At 36.8% G+C, this 24,017-nt stretch overlaps 1 protein-coding gene across 1 annotated transcript in view; it reads right to left on the bottom strand.

The window, feature by feature from the left end:
* Positions 1-24,017, bottom strand: part of yes1 (YES proto-oncogene 1, Src family tyrosine kinase) — a 56,760-nt gene that overhangs the window by 23,670 nt on the left and 9,073 nt on the right. Inside the window, exons 2-6 of the mRNA XM_057857220.1 lie at positions 8,435-8,725; positions 7,666-7,765; positions 7,285-7,383; positions 3,573-3,676; positions 2,014-2,163 (exon numbers count right to left, since the gene is read on the bottom strand). Coding sequence (XP_057713203.1) covers positions 2,014-2,163; positions 3,573-3,676; positions 7,285-7,383; positions 7,666-7,765; positions 8,435-8,717 — 736 coding nt within the window. The 5' untranslated portion in view covers positions 8,718-8,725. The remainder of the gene's footprint in view (positions 1-2,013; positions 2,164-3,572; positions 3,677-7,284; positions 7,384-7,665; positions 7,766-8,434; positions 8,726-24,017) is intronic.

Genomic DNA, 24,017 nt, shown 5'->3' with positions numbered 1-24,017 from the left:
CCCACTTTTTCAGTCTTATTTCAATGCAAAAAAACACCGCCTTATATTCGGGCCAATACGGTAATTTTGAATGGCAACTTCCTGACTAAACGTGCCGATGACCGGTTTCAAGGTATACCGTGGTATCAAAACGCCACGGTTTCAAAACCTCAGACATTTCAAGTCATACCGTCCTGATGGTATTAGCTATTTTTTATGTCCTAAAAATGCAGGGAGAAATCCCTCGCTTGCAGCCGTTGTTTCTCTGTGTCATTGAGTCAGCTGTGCTACACGATAGCTGGAGGACATAAAACCCCTTAATTTTTTCCTCCATCGAAGAAAATGAAATCGCTGGTATGGGAATACTTCGGCTACAGAAAACTTAGACAGCCGCGGCTTAGAGGAGGAGGGCCAACCGACATGTAAAACATGTTTGCGGAAGGAGGCTGCCGAAGAGGCAATACCTCCAATATGATTTCGCATTTACACAAAATAAAGGTTAGTATACACTGTCATGAACATTTCCCACCAGCTACGAGAGTTACCTCCAGCATGTCTAGCAGTGGTAAAACATGCGTTTTTTTTTCTCTCTGGCAACTGTCTGTGTTGAGAAAGCGTGTGTGTATATTGTAAACATGATACGAGTCATACACATGTGTTTTTAATGAAAAATAATTCAATTATTTCTGTTCTCATGGTAATAATGTTGAGCTGTGGCTGTGGGTTTAGGCTCACCTAAAACACTGCATCTATTTATTTATTTATTTTTTAGAATATTTCATATATTTTTTGTAATTTTTAAATTATTTCAACTTAATATTATACTTATGTCCCAATTTACTCATATGTTTTGAAAAATACAAATTCTGAAGTAACAAATTCTGACAAAAAAGTAAAAAAAAAAAATTTTTTTTTTTTTTACTTAAAACCCAGATATCTCAAAGTAACATTTTAAAGCTGTAATTGCAATACCGTGAAACCGTGATATTCTGGCTAAAGGTTATCATACCGTCAGAATCTCATTCCAGCGAATGTCTATTTCTGGTTTTAAGAAAGACTAAAAGAAATCAAGAAAAAAAGATGTGGTAGTCAGTAACAGTTGCTTTTTTCTAGAAAAAAAAAAAGCAGATCACAGACATGACACAAAACTAAAGTAATTTTGAATGGCAACATTCTGCCTTGATGAAACACTAAAAGAAATCAAGAAAAAAAGATGCGGTAATTGGTAACAGTTGCTTTTTTAAACCAAACAACTGCATGAGAATCCTCCAAGACTGGCGATTCCATAATTTGTGCCAGGAGTTGTACTGTATATCAATGAAGACACTATCAGCAGATCGTGATACTGATATTGTGAGGATTAAGTAAATTGTTTTCCTTTTTTGGCAATTGAGGCACAATCATCTGAATGGTACAGTCCATCCAAGAATAGGAAATTAGCCTACCCTACTTTATATTATACTAAACACAAAGTTACCAACTAAGGTCAAATGGTGCATTGTCACTATTTCGATAAGTGGCTCCCTTATGGCGCTGCAAAAACTATTTGCATGTGGAATGAAGGTAGAATACCACAATTAATGTGAAGCCTATGCTAAAATTTGTATTCACTTGGACTCATACAGTATTTTCTCTACTTTTGGGAGGGAAACTAATGGGACTATAAGGAATTACGAGTGGAAAAAATAAATCCTGAGAGAAGCAGGACTTAATACATGTACTATATTACCGCAGTAGATTTCCAGCTGAATAATTCATTGGCTCTTTAAGCATTGCATTAACACCTGAATAAAGCAAAAAGTGAATTGTTTTTGCTATATTTTAATATAATTTCTGATGTCTTGGTTGGGTACCTTTTCCTAAATCCGACTTTAAATAACTTGGGAACATACAGTAGATCTAATTATTAAAGCGTTGTTTGTGTAACCTTTAAAAAGTTTCACTTTTTGAAACATTTTTGCTTCCTATTTTGGAATATCTGGAATTTCCAACTCATTATATGATGTCAGGCAGATGCCAGCAGACGTTGCCTACCTGTATAGTGTTTCACCAGCTTTTGTAGCGTCTCAAACTGAGCCCGAGTTGTAATGTAGTAACCACCACTGTCCAGCTTTCGGATTTTGTAGTGTTTCACATTGTCCCCCTTGACTTCATCCCAGTCGCGGATAGATAGAGAATAGGCACCTTTTAAATAAAAGATTCATTAAATGATTACAATTATGCTTATACACAGTCAGAAAATTGAAAAGGTTTTCTTTTACATTAAAAAAATAGACAACACCTGGTATGAATGACCTTCAAGTGAAAGACTGTTGAAGAAAGTATTAAAGTATGCAAATTTGTTTCTTAAGTGTATGATAATGAAGAAAATAATTTTTAAACAGCATAAATGACACTGCTTACAAGCGGGACGTTAGTCACGCCACGTTCGTACACCACATAACCGTTGATACACTCGAAGCAGGTAAAAAGCAGCTAAGAAAACAGGCACACGCTTTATAGTTTCTGTGCTTGCGCAAACTGTCGCTGTCTTTCTAAGTAGGCAATGTGAGATACTTGCATTTGATTGGCGAAAACAGTCCTAACATTAAAAATGGTCAGAAAACACCTATTTTTTTGTCTTACTATTACTCATAAGTAGGGCTGTCAAAATTATCGCGTTAACGCGCGGTAATTAATTTTTTTAATTAATCACGTTAAAATATTTGACGCAATTAACGCACATGTCCCGCTCAGACAGTATTCTGCCTTTTGGTAAGTTTTACAGCAAGGTTTTTTGTGCTGTCTAACAGCTAACTCTGGTGGTCGCTTTGCGACATGGTTTATTGCTTTCTTGCCAGTTCAATATGGCTGCACGACGTCTCGGGCTGATGCCTACGTAATGTTGTGCTTATATGATCCTTGGACAAGATTTGTCCGTAAGTATGGTTGTTGTAAAGAATGTACATATTATGTTAGCAAGCGAAATGTTATATTTTTTGTATGAGACGCTTTTTGTTTATGTTTAGTGAACCTGTATAGCGTGCTAAGCTAACGTTGTTGCTAATGCAATGCTTGTGTACTTTTTTTTTTGTAGTTTCACTACGGTCTAAAGAGGACAATGGTTTGAGGCCATTTTATTAATAAATCAGATGAAAAAGGAAGAAGTCTGATTATTAAGGCGTTGTTCACTAGCTGTCTAGCTTTGGAAAAAGTAGACGCTTCGGAGTGAGGACAGCATAGACAGATTTAAATGACAGTAGAGTGAAATGTCCACTTCAGTCCTTATGTACCGTATGTTAAATGTATATATCCATCTTGTGTCTCATCTTTCCATTCCAACAAATTATTTTACAGAATACATATATAATTTACAGAAAAATATGGCATATTTTATAGATGGTTTGAATTGCGATTAATTACGATGAATTAATTTTTAAGCTGTAATTAACTCGATTAAAAATTTTAATCGTTTGACAGCCCTACTCATAAGACAATAAAAGTATGTGTATTAATTTCACTTGATTAAACAAGATTCTTTCTGCTGGATTTGAATGATCAAGGTGTTGTCTATCCCTTTAAGATGCAAGACCACCCACGAAACTAAATCTTACCCTTCGTTGTCTCACTCTCTCGTGCCAAGAAAGTACCTCGCTGGTTACCCGGAAGTAATAAAAGCCGCTCGGCATCTTTGCGTCCCATTTTGCCAAAATACCACCTGTGGAAAAAGATTGACCATATGTAATTTAAAAAATATATATATTTTTTTTACATTAATTCAATCGTTTCTGGTATTACTGAAAGTAAAAAAATTACAGAATAAAATTCATACTTCTAGTGGATAATGTGCCGAAACTGTTAGTGTGCAAGATAACACGAGTATAAATGACATTCATAGAAAAGACTGACGCTCCTAAAATCAATATAGTGGTACCTAGACATATGATTCTTTCGACATCTGACGTAAAATTTGACTTGTCATTTGTCTCGACATATGACGATATGCTTGAAAGACGACGATTTACTGTATGACAGCGTCACAATTTCATTGTTTTCTCGCAAGATGGATGCAGGGTGGATTTTCTTGTGGGAGGAATCAACATGGGTCCCAAGAAGGTTACTACAGGTGGTGAAAACAGGAAAAACGTGACTCTTACCATTGAAATTAAGAAGACAATGAATGAGAGAAAAATATGAGCATGGTGTGCGCTTCGGTGAACTGGCTCAGCAATACGGCCGGAATATGTCTACGATCTCGAGGACGACTCTCATTAATATTATTATTATTATTGTAACATCGGCAAGGAAGCCACCAGCTTCGTCAGATTTTTAATCGTTTACAGTGATCCCTTGTTTTTCGCGGTTAATCGGAACAAGAACCCGCCGCGATAAGCAAAAAAACACAAAGTGGCGCCCAAAAATATATATATGTTTTTGTGTGTTCAATGTATTTATTCAGATTTAGCATTAGAAAAAAGAGATACATACACTACCTTTCAAAAGTTTGGGGTCTAAGCGACCCCAAACTTTTGAACCGTAGCGTATCATATGGAATTTTTCGTTACGTACACTATGGTTTAAAAGTTTGGGGTTGCTTAGACCCCAAACTTTTGAACCGTAGTGTATGAGACATATTTTTTCACCCTCCCTCCCCCCAAAGTATTATATATATATATATATATATATATATATAATTTTTTTTTTTTAAAAAGAGCACTTCAAATGAAGTAATTATGAACAGTTTTAAACATGTTACTGTCCCAACAAATGATTTTTAAACAAGAATAGAGTAGAAAAATGCTTATCTTTATTAAATGCTGCATTGAGTGAGTCCACTTTAATCCACTCAAGCTGCTCACTTACACACAATGAGTTGCCACAGCAGCTGTTTGACAAATTAAACGATGATTCACGTATACCGCGCTTTGAAGTTTCGGCTTCCATGCGTATCTGGCAAAATCAAACCTTAACGTCTGTCAATCATCGTTAACTTTAAGCAACTCAAGTGCACTGCCTAACCAAGAAAAGCGGCAGGAGCAAGAGTGAGAGAGTAAGCGATCGGATCGGGACAGCTCTATAAAATACTGCATTTATTTGTTTATTTTTTTAATTGAAAAAAATCTGCGATGGACTGAAGGCGCGAAGTTTGAAGCGCAAAATAGCGAGGAATCACTGTATTTCAGAACTTAGGCAACACAACACGGCTACTGTCCGCGGCTCACTCTATCAAGTCAGCCACGCGATGCGTTCAGGTACACCACGCAAACACATTTGCCACATTAGAACCAGGTTTTGTTACATTATTACAAGTATTATTATTAGGGCTGTCAAATTTATCACGTTAACGGGCGGTAATTAATTTTTTAAATTAATCACGTTAAAATATTTAACACAATTAACGCATGCGCGGAACAACCCACTCACGCATTGCCGTAAGCAGCCTACAATGGCGCCGTTTTACTTATATACAGTGCTAAGAGCCAGCGTCAAGTGAGTGGAGTAAATACAAGTATTCATTGGGGCCGTGCTTTTAATTGGGAAGAGTTCTGACATCTCTCCCACAGCAATTATAGATTTTGTAGGAAGCGATGTGGGGAAGAATGACAGGAACTTATCTTTTTCTTAACACCCTGCAATTTACCCAATGCAAAAAACATATAGCATTTGCAGCCACCACACACAGTCATGGTTACGCCACTTCCCATCATGCAGTTAAGTCCCTACAGTATAATTTACTGAAAGCTCAACAAATACACTAGATGGCAATATTTCGTCACAATATACAAACTCACATTTATCCTTTAAGAATTACAAGTCTTTCTATCCGTGGATCCCTTTCACAGAAAGAATGTTAATAATGTTCATGCCATCTTGTGGATTTATTGTTATAATAAACAAATACAGTACTTTTGTACAGTATGTTGAATGTATATATCAGTCTTGTCTTATCTTTCCATTCCAACAAAAATTTACAGAAAAATATGGCATATTTTACAGATGGTTTGAATTGCGATTAACTACGATTAATTAATTTTTAAGCTGTGATCAACTCGATTAAAAATTTTAATAGTTTGACAGCCCTAATTATTATTGCTATTATTATATTATTATTCCCGAATTGTATTCATAACTTATTTGTTATGCTCTTTGTAATTGATATTTGCAATAAAAAAAATCAGTATTTATTGAGAATTTAGTGTAGGTTTTCGGGCTGTGGAACAAATTAATGGAATTATAATGTATTCTTATGGGAAAGTCCTGCGCAACATACGACCATTTCGACTACAAACAAGGTCTTGGAACGAATTAACTTCGTATGTAGAGGTACCACTGTATTGTTACGGGAAAATCCTGCTCGACATACGAACATTTCGACTTACAAACCAGGTCCTAGAACGTATTAAATTCGTATGTAGACAAACCATATATAAGCAAATTCCAATGTTTTTTTGACCTATGATTATAGACAAAATAATGTTTAAACATAAGTACACGCAAGGGTGGCAGCTATTTTTTTAAGTCAGATATGCCAAAGCACATACACACTAATAGACTCAGGCACAGGTGCATGTGACAATAAATATTAATGACATAACGAGGAAGCGCGGGTAATTTGGGATACATTTAATTGGCTAAAAAAAAACAGCGGCTGCTTCCTGGCAACACTGGCTTTTACAGTATTTACAGTGTCCTCTTCCATTACGTATTAAAAAAATGCCTTTTTTTCAAACAGGTTATTTTCCACTGAGATAGATGTGATAAAGGACCAACTAAAATGGTTCAAAAAATTATATTCTGGGCACTTCAACGCAAATTGTCTTGCTAACCTGGTAAAATAGCACATAAGGTTATGAAAAATAATGTAAACATTTTTTTTTAACCTTGAGTGCCACTTTAAGGAGTCTACCTAACACTAGCTCAACTTTTTTTGCATAAAATGTATTGGTTACTTTAAAACACTACTCAGATAACATCGTCATATTTTGCATTGTTCAGGATAATCAGTTACGGGGGTTACTTGCCGATTTTGTACAGCATAGTTCCAATTTTTCACCAAGATAGGCTATAATAACAGGGCATGACTTTTTGAACATACAGTATATACAGTATGTTTGTGCAAACATGATGACTAGCTATGGGATTGCCACAAACGTGTAATCACAACAAAGGGTACTATTGTTCAGCCTCTTTATGTGTAAATAATGGGCTGTCACAGTGTAACCACAGAAAAGTGTTTCTCAGGCTGAGTAACTGGGAGAACTATTGAAAATGGCATTTTGGATAAAGCAGAGAAAGACAGTGGCCGGAAAGGCGTTCTGTTCTCACTCTTCAGCTTGTATGGAGTCAGCAGGGGCCACGTAGTTGCTGGGGATGTAACCCTTCTGTCCCGTGTTAATAGAACGAGCCTCCCACCAGTCGCCTTCCCTAGAAGGAGAAGAGGACTTCAGTAGGATTTACTATGCAAACAAGCATGTCAAACAACCCTTCTGTGAAGAAGAACAACTTCCAGTCCATCACTCAGCTGTATTGAACACTACAGGATTGAAAACGATGAAAGTGATGAGAACAGATGGCCTAGTCAGAGGAGCCCATTAACCCAGACAGATTTCAGCTTTAATAGCAGACCCAAAAGCAAAAGGGATTAAACCAACACACACACACAGAGCAGGAGAATGAGCCTGGATAATAAAAAATGAAGACACTAACGTGTTGTTGATAATTTGAAAGCGATCGCCTTTTTTGAATGACAGATCGTCTGACGTCCTGGCTTCATAGTCATAGAGCGCCACGAAGAATGTTACGCCACCTGAGGCAAGACAGAAAAATCAAAGGAATGTAATTATTAACAGGCAAAATCGTAAAATACTTTCAGTTTTGCTTTACAAATGTTACAAAAATGAATGAATAGAAATTATATATACGAAAGCATGACAAATTTCTAGTGGGACTCAAATGTTTACTTTAGGAGGAAATTGAGTGGATAGGATTAGATTAGTGGCATTCCCTGAGGTCAAATTATCCTTCTTGAGACAGAGGGGGAGAGAGAGAATGAGAGAAAACATTAAGAGCGTGTGTTTATTACTCACAATGCTGGGAGATCCTATCAAATCATATAAAACGGATTACAGTGAGCAGTGCCCCAAATCAACAGGAAATGAGCCAGAAAGGCCCCCAAATCAACAGAAAGTGACTAAAAATCAACAGCAAATAACCTGAAATGCCCCAAAATTAAACTCATTGGCAGCGAATGAACGAATGTTCTTCCCAGTTCCAAACGAATTGGACGTCTACTAGCGATAAGCTGAATTCCCAGCAGAAGGATGAAACGAGCTTGTTTATTTCACGTATAGTAAAATACTGTAGAATTATTTCTTGTCCCATGTTTTCATAATTGTTATATCATTATCGTGATCCTTGTATCACAAATCGTATCGTATTGTGAGGTACCCAGACATTCCCATCCATAGTCCCATACCTGTGACGACACCAGGAAAGGGACTGCTCACAGCCACAGAAGTGAAGGAGGTGGAGGCTCCTCCAAAAGGTGCCATGGCTGACGACGCGCCGCCAAAAGGTGTGAGCGCAGAGGCGTGACTGTTGTAGCTGTTGTTGAGTGTCTTCGCTGCCGGTGAGTGGCCCATTAGCGTGGGCTCCGGACCATAGTGGCCCAGGTGGGTATTGACTGGAGTGTTGCTGGCGTTATCTGGTCGGTACTTTAGTGCCGGGCCTTTGTCTTCTTTGCTACGGACGCAACCCATCGTCAACCCTGAAAAGACATGAGGGAAGAAATCTTGTCAAGCAGTGACTAAGCTGAGTTTAATGCGTTTTATACAGAAAACAATGTCAATTGTTTCACTTTACAAAATAATAATAATAATAATTGAAATAGAGTTGTCAAAAGTATTAACTAGGGCTGTCATAATTATTGCGTTAACAGGCACTAGTTAATTTTTTAAATTAATCACGTTAAAATATTTGACTCATTTAAAGTACATGCCCCGCTCAAACAGATTAAAATGACAGCACAGTGTAATGTCCACTTGTTATTTTTGTCTTTTTGGTGTTTTGTCGCCCTCTGCTGGCGCTTGGGTGCGACTGATTTTATGGGTTTTAGCACCATGAGCATTGTGTAATTATTGACATCAACAATGGCAAGCTACTAGTTTATTTTTTGATTGAAAATTTTACAAATTTTATTAAAACGAAAACATTAAGAGGGGGTTTTAATATAAAATTTCTACAACTTGTACTAACATTTATCTTTTAAGAACTACAAGTCTTTCTATCCATGGATCGCTTTAACAGAATGTTAATAACGTTAATGCCATCTTGTTGATTTATTTTTATAATAAACAAATACAGTACTTATGTACCGTAAGTTGAATGTATATCCGTCTTGTGTCTTATCTTTCCATTCCAACAATAATTTACAGAAAAATATGGCATATTTTATAGATGGTTTGAATTGCGATTAATTACGATTAATTAATTTTTAAGCTGTAATTAACTCGATTAAAAATTTTAATCGTTTGACAGCCCTAAATTAAGGTGTCGATACTTAAATGTTGTATCCCAATACGATATTTGATTGCAAAAGTATCGAAACTCAGGCCGTCTGGTTGCCCCTCGCCACCCTTCTCACCAAGGAGACTGTATAGCTCTTCACATGAGAATACATTAGCGGCCATGCAACCTTCTTCTGTAGCATTAACTGACCACTATTTGCTCCATATTTTTCACTATTTAGGGCAGTTCAAGGATTTCGGAGACATCTGAGCGCTTGCATTCGTTACGTCGATGAACAGTGTAGTAAGTAAACAAATCTCGGTAGTGTACAGTAGGAGTGGGAACCTCTTGGTACCTCACGATACGATACGATTTGCAATACAAAGCTCACGATAACGATCTGACGATATGGTGACACAACGATTATCAATACATTGGTCAGGAAATCATTCTAGGATATTCTACAATCAACTAATAAACAGAAAAAGAAGCTTCTGCAGTGAAGTGGAATGAGTTTATCACTAGTAGACGTCCAATCCGTTTGAACGTCTATGGCCGTCAGTGGCAGCCAATGCCAGGCAATGAGGTAATTTTGGGCCATTTAAGGTCATTTACCTGTTGATTTTCAGTTACGTACTTCCTGTACAGAACAGAAGGTGACCTGGGAATCACCCAAATAAATAGGCAGTGACTCAAACTCAACAGGAAATGACCTGTAAATACCCTTAAATGAACATCAAGTGACCTGTAAATGCCCTGAAAATCAGACAAAATGACTGGTGCTCTGGTTTTCGAATGAACGAACGTTCCCAGTCTAAATGGATTGGGCGTTGAGCACTGGTCAATGCAGCCTTAGAGTTAACCGAGACACTATTATGGTGGAAGATTTTGGTAGCAACTTGTGGGTTCCTTTTTATTTTGTTTTTTAGACTTTGACACCTTTTTAAAACGAGATCTCGATTCTTGGCAGGCGCGTATCGATAACATTTTGGGATAAAAAGTATCACGATATGTCACCATTTCGATATTTTGTCACACCCCTAGTGTACAGATTGGAGCAATTTTGTGTTTAATTAGCGCAAATACTATATGTACAGTCTTTGTTTAAAACATTGATCTAATTCATTTCCCAAGTCTGCGCATTACAGGCTAAAATGTACATTTTGCACAAACACAAGGATCGCGTTTTGCAATCTAAGATAACACATGCAATAAGCATGACTTTGTTGTTTAGATGCCGTTCGCTTGGATGGCATTTGTGGCATTTATTAACCAAAGAATGACACAAAACAACGCTCACTTAAAGGAATCATTTACAAAGATCATGCAAACCTGAATTACAATAACTCTGAAATTAGTCTTCAATATTAGTTTGTCATGACAGTGAAAATAAACTGCCCAAAGTCAATCTGCGAGAGAGAGAGTGAGAGTGAGAGAGAGACACGGCTGCGAACCTACGCTCATTGTAAACGTTCTTGTAAAATATCTCTACAGAGGCAACGCCTGTGTGTATCGTCTTTTCTGTTGTTGTTGTTGTTGTGTGTTTTCCACCCGTGATCGGACACTTAGAGTCAGTTGTGTGGTTGTTTGAACAATGTGCTAATGCTAGGAAATGCATGCTAACCGTTTGTCTCATTGCTGTAATAGCAGATAATTGTCATTTATTTACGTTGATGCGAACCTGTTTGGTATTGAGGACGAAATTGATTCAGCAAATTATACGGACGTTCAGCATCGTCATTTGGGAGTTTAGCTCGCTGTATAGCTAAGACTGAGCCACAGTGTCCTGGTGAGGACAGTATATTCGCATTTCGTTGTTAATGCATCATGTAACATCATACTGTACACTTATTCAGCATGTTGTTCTCTATTGTATTTTTATATTAAATTGCCTTTCAAGATGACATATCTGTTCTATGTGTTGGATTTGATCTAGTAAATATAAACTTATATTCCGGTACCACTTATATTTGTTTGTTTCCTCTTTGTTGGGCATTTTATGGCTGGTGTGACTTATAATCAGGTGCGACTTATAGTTAAAAAAAATACGGTACATGGAAACTAGGGCTCCAGCTATCGATTATTTTAATAATCGATTAATCTATTGAATAGTTAGTTCGAATAATTGAGTAATCGGATTACAAACATTTAGTGCCTTGCAGAATAAATTTTAGGAGATGTAAAATGTAAGGAACAAGTGTTTATGCTTGCAATAATATTTGTTTTAGCTTGCTAAGACTGCACTTTCAAAAGAGCATTAAATGCATTTAATACCAAATTGTGCTTAGCCTCAAATAGTATAAAAAAATAAATAAATGAGGATCCAAGTACAACAAAAGAACAATTGGCTAAATTGCATAGCAAAAGTCCACTAGCTTATCCTATAAAATACTTTTCTTTTACAAAGCTCTTTCAACGTTCAAACACATATTTTCACAAAAAAACTACTAAATATACTTTTAAACTAAATAACAAATGCATAAACAAACATATTAGCTCAGACAAAATATACCTTATGCTGGTCTTAACAGAGAGCAGCTGGATTCAGTCATGTTAGACAAGTTATGGCATAGTCACTGTTGCCACTAGACGGCAACACTAAATGCAACACTTTCAAAACAAATCGTTACAACGTCACTAATTAAACGAGTACTTGAGGAAGCAAAATTTGATTCGAAGCTTTTTTTGCAGCACCAATCAAAACTTAGAATTTTGAAGTATACTGTGTAATAATGTTTTTGGTCAACCAGCCAAACACGACGGAAAAGCGAAAAAGCTCTTTCTAAAAGCAGTGCTGTTCAAAGCAGGAAGCATTTAAATCTTTGATTACACGTTGTAAAATCCTACTGCAGCTGGTTGAAGTGGAAAACAAACACGCAACGTTTTTCTGTCAATGAGCATTTTACATTGGATAATAAGTGCCAAGTAGTGTAAAAAGAGAGCTCGCCACTGGTCAAACACCAAGCTCCAATGAAAGGAAGCGCCGGAAACAGGATCCTCATAGCCCGTGGCCGTTTCACTGACACAGATTTAAGACAAGTAGAAAAAAAGAAGGGCATGATACCTCTACTCATTGATATATGAGACCCTCACATTTATCTTGTCTGAACTTGAAGGACTCCAGTAAATGAGGTAATCCTACCCTGACTCACTCTTCCCACGAGTATTAGATAAACACGTCAAGTGTAGTGGCTGTAGTGCTGACACCATCCTCTTCAACAAGTCCATTTTATGATAATTTGAGCTTCATTAACACAGCGGGAGCCTTAGGCATTTTATGTGTAAACACATGTGGCAGAACAACCGTTAAAAGCCTTATAATTTTCAGGTTTTAAGGCTCATTTCTATTGTGTGCATTTGGTAACATGCCAGAGTTAACTCGGGCATCACGTACAAATTATTTGTAATTAAAGCACACACACACAAAGAGAAAATTTTGTCATGCCAAAGGCTAGGGTTGGGCATCGTTTGAAATTGAACGATTCCGGTTCCGATTCTGGTTCCATGTTTCGATTCCGGGTCCGAACGATTCTCAATTTCGATTCTTTTAAGAGGCAGGGGATTAAAAAAAAAAAAAAAAAAGGCAGGATCAAAAAATCTATAGTTTAAAATGGTATTAGTTTATATTAATGTCTTAACTTCGATTTTTTTTAAATATATGAATTTTAAATTTATTATTATTATTTATGTGAATTTTAAATTTATTATTATTATCTATTATTAATACAATTAATATGAAATTTATGAATTATATTAACTTCTCACAGGGTTATTTTTAACTTGTAGATAAATATCAGTCGAAAGTGATGAAGTTTCTTTCCACAGGAGTGCGCTTTCACAAAGATGTTTATTTTTCAAAAGCTCACGGAAAAAACATTTATATTCTTTTGCCATACATGTACCTTAGCTGGGAGCTACAATGAAGCATTAGTATAAATTCTTCTATTGATCATAATTTGATCTGGATGAGGCAAAATAATGTTTCTTTATTTGTAAAACCGATTCTGATGCGTTTATAGACACATGCAATGTTGTGACAATACCAGTTAAGCCAGTGAGTGGCGCTGTAGTAGTGTGTACGTATAATGCGGAGAAGAAGAGATGAGAGCGTCTGGCTAGGATGCTTTGCGAAGTGATACTATGTTTTCACTGCTACGAGTTCATTAAAAAAGGAATCCAATGCTTCGTATGGCTGCTTCTTTCAAATAAGCAACACAGATTCCAAAACAAAAATCCTTTTAATACTGTTGATTTTAACGGAGGCGTCTACTGCTTTAAGATGGCGGCTATTTACTAACGCCAGCATCTAGTTCTATTTCTATGTTCGAATACCGCCCCAGTCAATCTTTTGCATCTAGTTCTATATACATGATATCGACTATAGCCCGACGTAAAAACGCGATTTATTCTCGTACTATTCCATCCATCCATCATCTACTGCTTAATCCGGGGTCGGATCGCGAAACAGCGGAAGACAGACGTAATTTATTGTTTTACTTACCTCGTTCTGACGGCGCAGCGTGTCAACTACAGCACTCAGCTAGCTTTGCTCTTGGCACTTAGGGTATATTCCATGAAGCCGGTCGTGCATAATGGGTCGTGCAGCTACCTTTGCATTATGTAGTTGTGTTGCAAATGTAGCACTGAGGTGATTGGTTACCGTTTTTTTTTTTTTTTTTGTAAAGTTAAGCCAAACTTTTGAGTGCCGCCGCACCGTGTCCACGGTTGCAATGCACAAACACGCGCTTCTTGTGGCCTGTTCTTCGTGGTTTTCGGTAGCATTTTTTTTCTCCGCTCGGCGGTTAGGGCATCGAAACAGGGAATCGAAATTTCAAAATTCAAACGGTTCCGGGAGAACCGGAGTGTTAGAACCCGGTCCTATCGATGCTCAATGCTCGATGCCCAACCCTACCAAAGGCTTCTGGCAGTATTTCAGGCTCTACCAGGTTCTTTCTATGTATAAATTAGTTTTTTTTTCTATGCAGTGTAATGAAATCTTGCACTCTTAAATGAAAGTGATCTGCCTCCAAATTTACCTCATTAGCACCAGAATGATCACAATAATGCTCACAAAACCAACATTCACTATGATCAGTTCACATACGCTGAATAAACTAACTAGCACATGAATTTTCATTCATTTATTGTACAGGTATAAGACTCTTCATTGGATACTTTAGTGTAAATTAGAAATCCTTCATTTTACTGGAGATTCTTCTGCTAGCAGTTTAAAATTTCCAGTTTTATTTCCAAAATTTGGAAGTAATTAAATGCATTTGTTCAGTAAATACATTTTTGGGGGAAATGTGTGTAGTGCTGCAACGATTAATCGATTAACTCGGTATTCGATTACAAAAAAAAAAAATTCAAATTAAGTTTTGTTGGTCCGAGTATTTGTTTAATTAAAGCGGCATTGTAATGGTTTATTTTGAAAGTGTTTGCATTTAGTTTTATTGATTAGGGTGGATACACTGCCCTTTAGTCTGCCTCTTCTCACATAGCTGAATCCAACTGCTCCCTGTTAAGACCAACGTAAGCTAAGTTTTTGTTTGAGCTAATGTTTTTTAATGCATTCAGAATTTAGTTTCTAGGTATATTTAGTTGTGTTTTGTGGGAATATGTGTCCGAACCATTTGCTAAGAGCATTGTTAAAAAAAACACACAAAAAAACCTTTAGCATTTTATAGCATTTAAGCTAGTGGACTTTTTCTATGTAAGTTAGCCAATTGTTCTTTTGTTGTACACAGATCCTCATGGGTCCTCATTTACAAAAAAAAAAAAAAAAAAAAAAAAAAAAAAAACACGTTTCAGACTCAACTCAAGTATTTTAATTTTTCATGTTCCTTATCCGATTACTCGATTATTCAAACTAGTCCATCGATTAATCGACAACTAAAATATTCGATAGCGTCAGCCCGAAATGTGTGATATTAGGTAAAGAAAAATGGTCAAAAACATGGGAACTAGTGCCTTCTGTAATTGGCTGACAAGTTACAAGTCAGTAAAAAAAGATCCATCAATAATTTTGTACAGGCAGACAGGGTTAAAAAATGTTAATATCTTATATTGTGGATCTAAACACTTGTGAATCGTGGATGTATTTGTGTTAAGAATTTTGAGAGGAATATTTCCCCACAGATTTGGAAGTTAATGATTTTCACGTTCATGTCCAATACAAATACAGCTAAGACTGCAAAGGGCAGTGCAATAAGAAAAATTAATGATACCTACAGTACATCTCTTCCTAATTGTGATAGACATCATATTGATAGACTTCAATGTACAAATGTGACTGAGTGAAATCTGAAGCTGAGGCTGTCAGCCAAATGAACACTAACAATGTATTTCACACAAAGTTAAAGTGAAATCTGAAAAGGATGACGAGCACCTCAGCATTACAATATGTCAATCTATTGGCACTGCAGTTAGACTACTATATTGAAGGATGACAGTAGGTCAAACACAGAAATATAAAATGTTTAATATCACATTGATCTACCATGTAATTTGGAACAGTCACCATTATAAACAAAGGACAGCCTGTGTATTTTATCTCAAAACAAGAAACAAAGCACACTTCATGTCTCTAACAACTTTTTTTTCCTAATGTTTTCAGACATTCAATGAATTGTACTTTAAGTGTAAAGTTCTGCTCGTGTTGTGGTGAAAAAGTTAAGGAAAGACAGTTTGTTTGGTTTATATTTTATATGTGTGCACATGGGATTTTAAACTAAAAGATCTAAGATCAAATGCAAATCCAGTCCCTTGGGAATGCAGGATTGAAAGCCACAGAGCAACGGTAAAGTTTGCCGACGCTTAGAGTCGACACATTCCAGATGTCACGGAGCAGCTGGTTAAATACGTTGGCTACAAGTTTGAAGGGCTCCATGCGGAAAATGCTTTGGGTTTATCTTGGGGATTGTTGCGGGAATAAGAGCAAAAAAACATACGTATTCTATCTAGAATTTTTTAAAAGTCAAGTTATTTTAGGATGTTCAAAAACTGAACTCTTTTCAGTGACAAAGGTGGCAACATTTACATAACCATAAAAGAAGGGGTTGCAATTCTCTTAAAAAAAGCCAAAAAAAGCGCACCAGAGTCCAAAACATTGACTTATTTTTAAAGAAACAAAGGAGGGTACACTGTTGTGTCCTGTCTCTTCAATGCCAAGCTTGGCTGCATGTCAGCCGTGAATGATAACGACAGGAGATTGTAAGTCCATCTAACTAACTAATGACATGTTTTAGTGAAGTTGTTAAGCCTGTCGCGATATGCAATGAGTCCATTTAGCGCATGGTAAATAAAAATGAGGGCGGTCATTTTCACGTCTGTGTTTAATCGCTGCGCGCCCGTGCGTACATTTGTGAGTGCGTGCTGATGGCATATGAGACTCCAGTTCTTTTCTCTCATCAGCACGCTGTAGAATTAAAGTTCAGACATACAAAATAAGAAAACACATCTATATTAAACACTATATACGTTAGCATTGCTACATTGAGGTGAATGGGGAAACAAAGACGATCTACTTTAGCCGGTGTTCTCTATAAAACAGGCAGCCTTCTCATAAACTTGCAGTTAAAAGGTGACACTTCAAACATGAAAAATCGCTGGTTAACAGAATTTGCAAAAGGAAAAAAAAAATCTATTACTGACACCACATGCAATGACATAAAGTGCTTTTTTTTGCAGAGTGCAAAGCTTAAATTAGCGGTTTAGCGAACGTACTTCCGGTGAACATTTCAAAATAAAATCATGTCATGTTTGTCATATAAATAACGATTTCTGGAGTTAATCCGACATACTTCAGATTCTACACTAAGAATACCTTTAAAATGACACCCTTTATGAAATTTTGATTGGCAATGAATAATTATTATAATACTATTATATATAGTACTACAGTATACTATAATATTAATGCTAGGTATTTTATAGAGAATTGTTTTGAATCATGTTGGAAAGGTGAAGTCAGTGTTCTGAATCTGTTTACATTCCATTCTTTTGCACAAGCTAATTCTATCAGCATTTGAACTCATTGTTTATTTGTGATTTATTATTGTTATTTATCTGTTTATTTGTACTTTAATAAAGAATTTAAGTGTTCCAAAATGTTTTTGTGAATTGATAAGCGTCAATAAAAATTTCATTGCTAAATTAGTACAAAAAAAAAAAAAATTAAAAAAATAAATTATAAGATTACTCGACTAATCGTAAAAATAGTCGGCTGACTAATCGGGAGAAAATTAGTCGTTTGGGACAGCCCTAATATACGCACTATATACATACACAGTGGTACCTCGACATACGATCCTTTCGACATCCGACATACGTTAGTACAGGTGGTGAAAAAAGGGAAAATGTGACTCTTACCATTGAAATTAAAATTGAAATGATCGTAAAATATGAGCGTAGTGTGCGCGTTAGTGAACTGGCTCGCCAACAAGGCCGGAATAAGTCTATGATCTTGACAGTCCTCAGACTTCCGTTCGCCGGTCTTTGGAAGTTAAAGTGGCAATTATAATTATTGTAACATCAGCAAGAAAGTTGAAAGCTTCGTCAGGTTTTTAATCAACTTGTGCAACACAACACGACTACTGTCCATTGTAGCCAATGCCAACAACAACAGAACATGAAAAGAGAAAGTAAAAACTTCCAATTCTTACACTCTCATCAGTCACACGATAAATTCAGGACAGCATGCAAGACACGACCGCCACAATAGAACCCGATTCATTACATTGTTATATTACTATTATGATTTGTAATTATAGTTTATTTGTTTTGCTACATATACAGTAATTACTATTTGGAATTGTACCTGCAGTATTTATGAAGGATTTAGCGTAGGTTTTTGGGCTGTGGAATGAAATAATCGAATTATAATGTATTCTTATGGGAAAATCCTGCTCGACATACAACCATTTCGACTTACAAACCAGGTCCTGGAACGAATTACATTCGTATATAGATGTACCACTGTATATACAGTATATAACACCATGAATAACTTCGAGTAAGAAACTCCCTGAAATGATCCCTCGGATGCACTCTCGTTTACCAAAGATTTTTTTTTTTTTACCAAATACAGGCAAAACATGTCAAAGTTTAAATATGTGGCCAATTTGCCATGACAAAAAAATGGGTGTCATGATCCCTTCAAGCTTTTTAAAATTTTGTCTTTAGTCCAACAATATTATACTTCTAGAACCATTCAAGTTACCTGAAATTTAAATGTGCTGTATGGCAAAGGTCCCCAACCATTTTTGCAACACGGACCGGTGTAATGTGGGCCTTTTTTTTCATGGACCGGCAATGTGTGGCAGAAAATGACACTACATATAAAATAACACAACAGGGCTAAAATGAATATTAAATGCTGGGAAAATGTCACTCACCATACGCTGAATCAACATTTTTTTTCACAGGGGTCTCTCCTAAAACTTGACGGCAAATATCCATGGTCGCAAGCATAATGAGGTTTTTAGGCTTTAGCAATACGGTTCGCAATGAGGTATGAAGCGTTCAGTGCATTTGCTTTTGTTGCCTCGTTTTCTAGATTTTAGCTACATATTTACAGAATGGACTTGGTTGTAGGCTCCTCTTCTGGCTCACCAGGTGGCCTTTTCCCCATAAAAAAGCTGTTCAAAGACATCGCCGCCCGTAGCACACAGTCAACAGCAGCTAAAGTTACTGTTTACATTGACTGGCGCCGGGCTGCTATAGGTGTGCAAACATACCAGTAATTGCGACCAACCACTAGATAGCGACCTACACAAAGCTTTACCCGGATCAGTCTATAGACTAAACAGGGATATGGATGCGTCAATGCCACAGTAACAGGCCAGATTGCGGTCGTTAACAAATTATTTATTATTTCTCTGTGGCCCATTAGTAAATGTGCCACAGACCGGTACCGGTCCGCGGCCCAGTGGTTGGGGATCACCGCTGTATGGAGTTTGTCACTTTTTTACTCCCTACATCTACCTCTGACTTAAATCGTAACTGCACCTCTGAGTTAAACTCGTGCATGGCGAATGCTTGTACAAGCACAAACATAAACCTTGGAGTCTGAGCTGCAAGTTGGTCTATTATTGTCTGCAGAATCCATAGTAAATTGTGGACAGTTACCGGCTCGAGTGTGCAATTTTTTTGCCAAGCGTACACTAGGTGGGGGCTGGGTGAAACCATGCTGCTGCCACTGGGACGCGCATGGACGTGCACAGACGCGCACAGACGCGTGTTCGCCCAGAGTGTTCAACCTGAACCCTCTCTATTGCTGGGAAGAAAAGGTTTTTTTGGGGGCAGTCTTAGTTAAAATGTCGGGGTCTCTCTGACTCATCAGAGCATTGGTGGAGCATGTAAGGAGTAGAAAAGTATTTTACATTAACACTATAAATTCTATATAGCAACTTTAAACTTATGCTGAGAGAATGATGGTGTGCATCTTTTGTTTTGGACAAAGCATACTGCAGTGGTGGTCTTAAGTTATGCATGCACAGCATGCTCTCAAGGAAAACTCATACATATGCTATCTATGAATCATACAAATGGAAATGAGGGTGAAGCTCCTGCAATCTGTCAAAATATTTCAGTGTAAAAATGAAAAAGAAAATGAACAATGGGTGGTTCTGCAGGCAGGATGTGGGGTCTTGCACATCTGTTTAACATATTTAGACTTCCTTCTATAAACAGGCTATCTGTTGTCTTAAGACAGTTAAATTTAGGGCCACTTTGATCTAATTCTAAATCTATGGCACCTTAGTACAACTGCACAATCTTAAGACTTTCCAGCATTAGATTTAAGGAGCAAGTGTATATACTTTGCATAATTAAGGCTTACTTTTTCCAGGGTCGTCACTTATGTTATGCTAAATTTGTTCCACGTTGATACACTACTCACCACGACTACACAAAGAATACTGTACATGTGGTCTAAACAAAAAAAGTCTGAGGTCATGTGACTGGATGTTTGAAATCTTGCCAGCATTGCCATCACAGACTAAGGAGACATGTTGCCGCTTCCCACAAAAGAGCAGCAGGAGTTTTTGTTTTGGTTGCTACAGAAAAACACTTTTTCAGAGGGTGCACTGTTGCTGTTATTATCAGTGAACCAGCATATCATGGACGCAAAGTACTGAATTTTAAGATAAAATGTTCAAAAATTAAAGAAGCATCCCAAACCTGATCGCAAATCAAGTGACAATATGAAACAATGGATTCCAATCGCAAGCTACCTTGACACGGTGATTCACTGATATTACAAAATGAGAATGAAAATGAAACAGAACAAATATTTCGTATCAGTATTATAGCGTGTAAATTAAAGCGATTATAAGTAGTGGTGTGACAAAAAATCAAAATGGTGATATATCGTGAAACTTTGTATCCCAAAAGGTTATCGATATGCTCCTGCAAGAATCGAGATATCATTTTAAAAAGGTGTTACTGTCTAAAAAATAAAAAATAAAATAAAAAGGAACCAACAAATTGCTACCAAAATATTCCACCATAATAGTGTCTCAGTTAACTCTAAGGCTGCCTTGACGGTGCTCGACACCCAATCCATTTAGAAACCAGAGCATTCACAGTCATTCTGTCAGATTTTCAGGGCATTTATAGGTCACTTGCTGTTCATTTTAGGGCATGAACAGTAAGTGACCCATAAAATACCCCAAAATCAACAGGAAGTAACTGAAAATCAGCAGGTAAATGACCTAAAATGGCCCAAAATTACCTCATTGCCTGGCATTGGCTGCTACTGACTGCCATAGACGTCCAATCCATTTGAACTGGGAGGGGTGGCAGCGAATGAACATTCGTTCATTCGCTGCCATCCCTCCCACTTCAAACGGATTGAACGTCTGCTAGTGATAAACTCACTCCAATTCACAGCAGAATCTTGTTTTTCTGTTTATTACCTGTAGTTGTTTTTAGAATATCCTAGAATGATTTCCTGACCAATGTATCGATAATGGTTGTATCGCCGTATCGTCAGATCATCGTTATCGTGAGCTTTGTATCGCAAACTGTATCGTATCGTGAGGTACCAAGAGTTTCCCAATCCTAATTATAAGTATTAACGAAATATTCCAAAGAGAAATACCTCAGGGACTTGCTAATGGGAGTGGCACAAATTAGACCCTAAGGCAGAGGTCCCCAAACTACGGCCCGCGGGCCGGATACGCCCCGCCTCCACATTTGGTCCGGCCCCCTGAACATTTTTTTTTTTTTTGTCAACAGTGTTATTTATTTCCTGGCTTTTTTCTGTGAAGAACCCAGAGAGGGTTATTTGGTTATTATCTATTAATAGTGTTATTATATTATATTATATTACATATTATATTTTAGGCTGTCAAACAATTAAAATTTTTAATCGAGTTAATCACAGCTTAAAAATTAATTAATCGTAATTAATCGCAATTCAAACCATCTCTAAAATAGGCCATATTTTTCTGTAAATTATTGTTGGAATGGAAAGATAAGACACAAGACGGATATATACATTCAACATACTGTACATAAGTACTGTAATTGTTTATTACAACAATAAATCAACAAGATGGCATTAATATGATTAACATTCTGTTAAAGCGAATCCCTGGATAGAAAGACTTGTAGTTTTTTAAAGATAAATGTTAGTACAAGTTATAGAAATTAATATTAAAACCCCTCTCAATGTTTTCGTTCTAATAAAATTTGTAAAATTTTCAAACAAAAAATAAACTAGTAGCTCGCCATTGTTGATGTCAATAATTACACAATGCTCATGGTGCTGAACTCCATAAAATCATTCGCACCCAAGCGCCAGCAGAGGGTGACAAAACACCAAAAAACACAAGTAACAAATGGACATGACACTGTGCTGTCATTTTAATCTTTTTGAGCGGGGCATGTGCGTTAAATGCGTCAAATATTTTAATGTGATTAATTTTAAAAAATTAATTGCCGCCCGTTAACGCGATAATTTTGACAGCCCTATAAATTATATTATATTATATTATTGTTTTTATTTTATTTACTTTTGTTCCGTGAAGAATTCAGAAAGGGTTATTTGATTGTGGCTTTCTGAAAAACAATACATTTTTACAATTAGGCACTCCTGCAATCGTCACACTTTTTTTGTTACAAACTGACCCGGCCCCTCATCAGAGAAGGAACAAGTTATGTGGCCCTCACAGGAAAAAGTTTGGGGACCCCTGCCCTAAGGTAAACTTGCATTGTCTCAAGGCCTTTTGATACTTGTCCTTGCTTAGTGTAAAAGGTCCAGCGGCAGCAGAGTGGAAAACAGCGACCCATATTTGAAACTCTTGACGTAGCTACATATCAGGAAACAAGGTCTGACGACATGGCGATGCCACTGCTGAAAAGACCATGTTTCCTGGCGGCTCCCCTTCACACCAACGTACTCCTTTCGTGCTAGTCAGACCATCAAAGCTCCATTTCATAGGTACCTGTCCTCAACACATACCCAAATAATAGGTCGGTCGACGGCGCTCTGTACGATGCAAAGTGTAGTTTGAAAAGGTAAGACACCAGTAAGAGAAACTCTAGGAGTGGCAAGTCAACCTTTGAACTGCAGTTCCCATAAATGCTATTGCAGTTTAACCAAATGCTAAAGTCTCCATACAACCAACATAGTAAGAGGTTAGTCAGTGGCATTGGTCTTAAATATTGTGTTAACCCAGTCTTAACAGAACACTTGACCTACTAATTAGAAACTTGGAAGTGACAAACATTATCATGAAAAATGAAAGGGAAACTTAATTTTTCTAATTTTAACGAGAAAATATGAAGATCATTTGTTAAAAAAACCCATAAATAAGCAGTTTTGTTATAAAAGTCGCAGGGTACAAACAGAGTAGTGCTGCAAAAATTAATTGATTAACTCGAGTGATTTGATTTGAAAAAAAGCTTCGAATCAAATTTTGCTGCTTCAAGGATTCGTTTAATTAGACTGGCATTGCAATGCTTTGTTTTGAAAGTGTTTGCATTTAGTTTCATTCATTTGGTTGGATACACAGCTCTGTAGTGGCAAGAGTCCTTATGACTCGAGAAGAAAACCATGAAGTTGTTTTCGGCATGTTGTAAGTAGAAATGAAGACAAAATGGATGAGTATTCCTTCAACTGTATCGAGTATCAAATTCGTTGGCAAGTAATTTATGACTTAATTTAATTTAATCGATTAGTTTTTGCAAGCTTATTAAAAAGCTAGTTTAGACAGATGTCAGAAAGGTGAACTGTTTTCCAAAGTAAAAGCAGATTTTTGTTCATGTCCTACTTTGGATTAAAAAAGTATAATGAAGATATCCGAAAATATTTACAACTGAGAAGTTATATACAGTAGTGCTGCAACGTTTAATCGATTAACTCGAGTATTCGATTAAGAAAAAAAAAAAAATCAAATTAAATTTTATTGCTTCGAGTATTCGTTTAATTTAGGTGAAGTTGTAATGGTTTATTTTGTAAGTGTTTGCATTTAGTTTTATTGATTAGGGTGGATACACTGCCCGCTGGTCTGCCTCATTGCACATGGCTGAATCCAACTGCTCCC

This window comes from Corythoichthys intestinalis, chromosome 14 (assembly GCF_030265065.1).
Source record: "Corythoichthys intestinalis isolate RoL2023-P3 chromosome 14, ASM3026506v1, whole genome shotgun sequence".
Lineage (NCBI taxonomy): Eukaryota > Metazoa > Chordata > Actinopteri > Syngnathiformes > Syngnathidae > Corythoichthys > Corythoichthys intestinalis.
The sequence above is the reverse complement of the archived record's forward strand: the minus strand, read 5'-3'. Positions and strand labels throughout refer to the sequence as shown.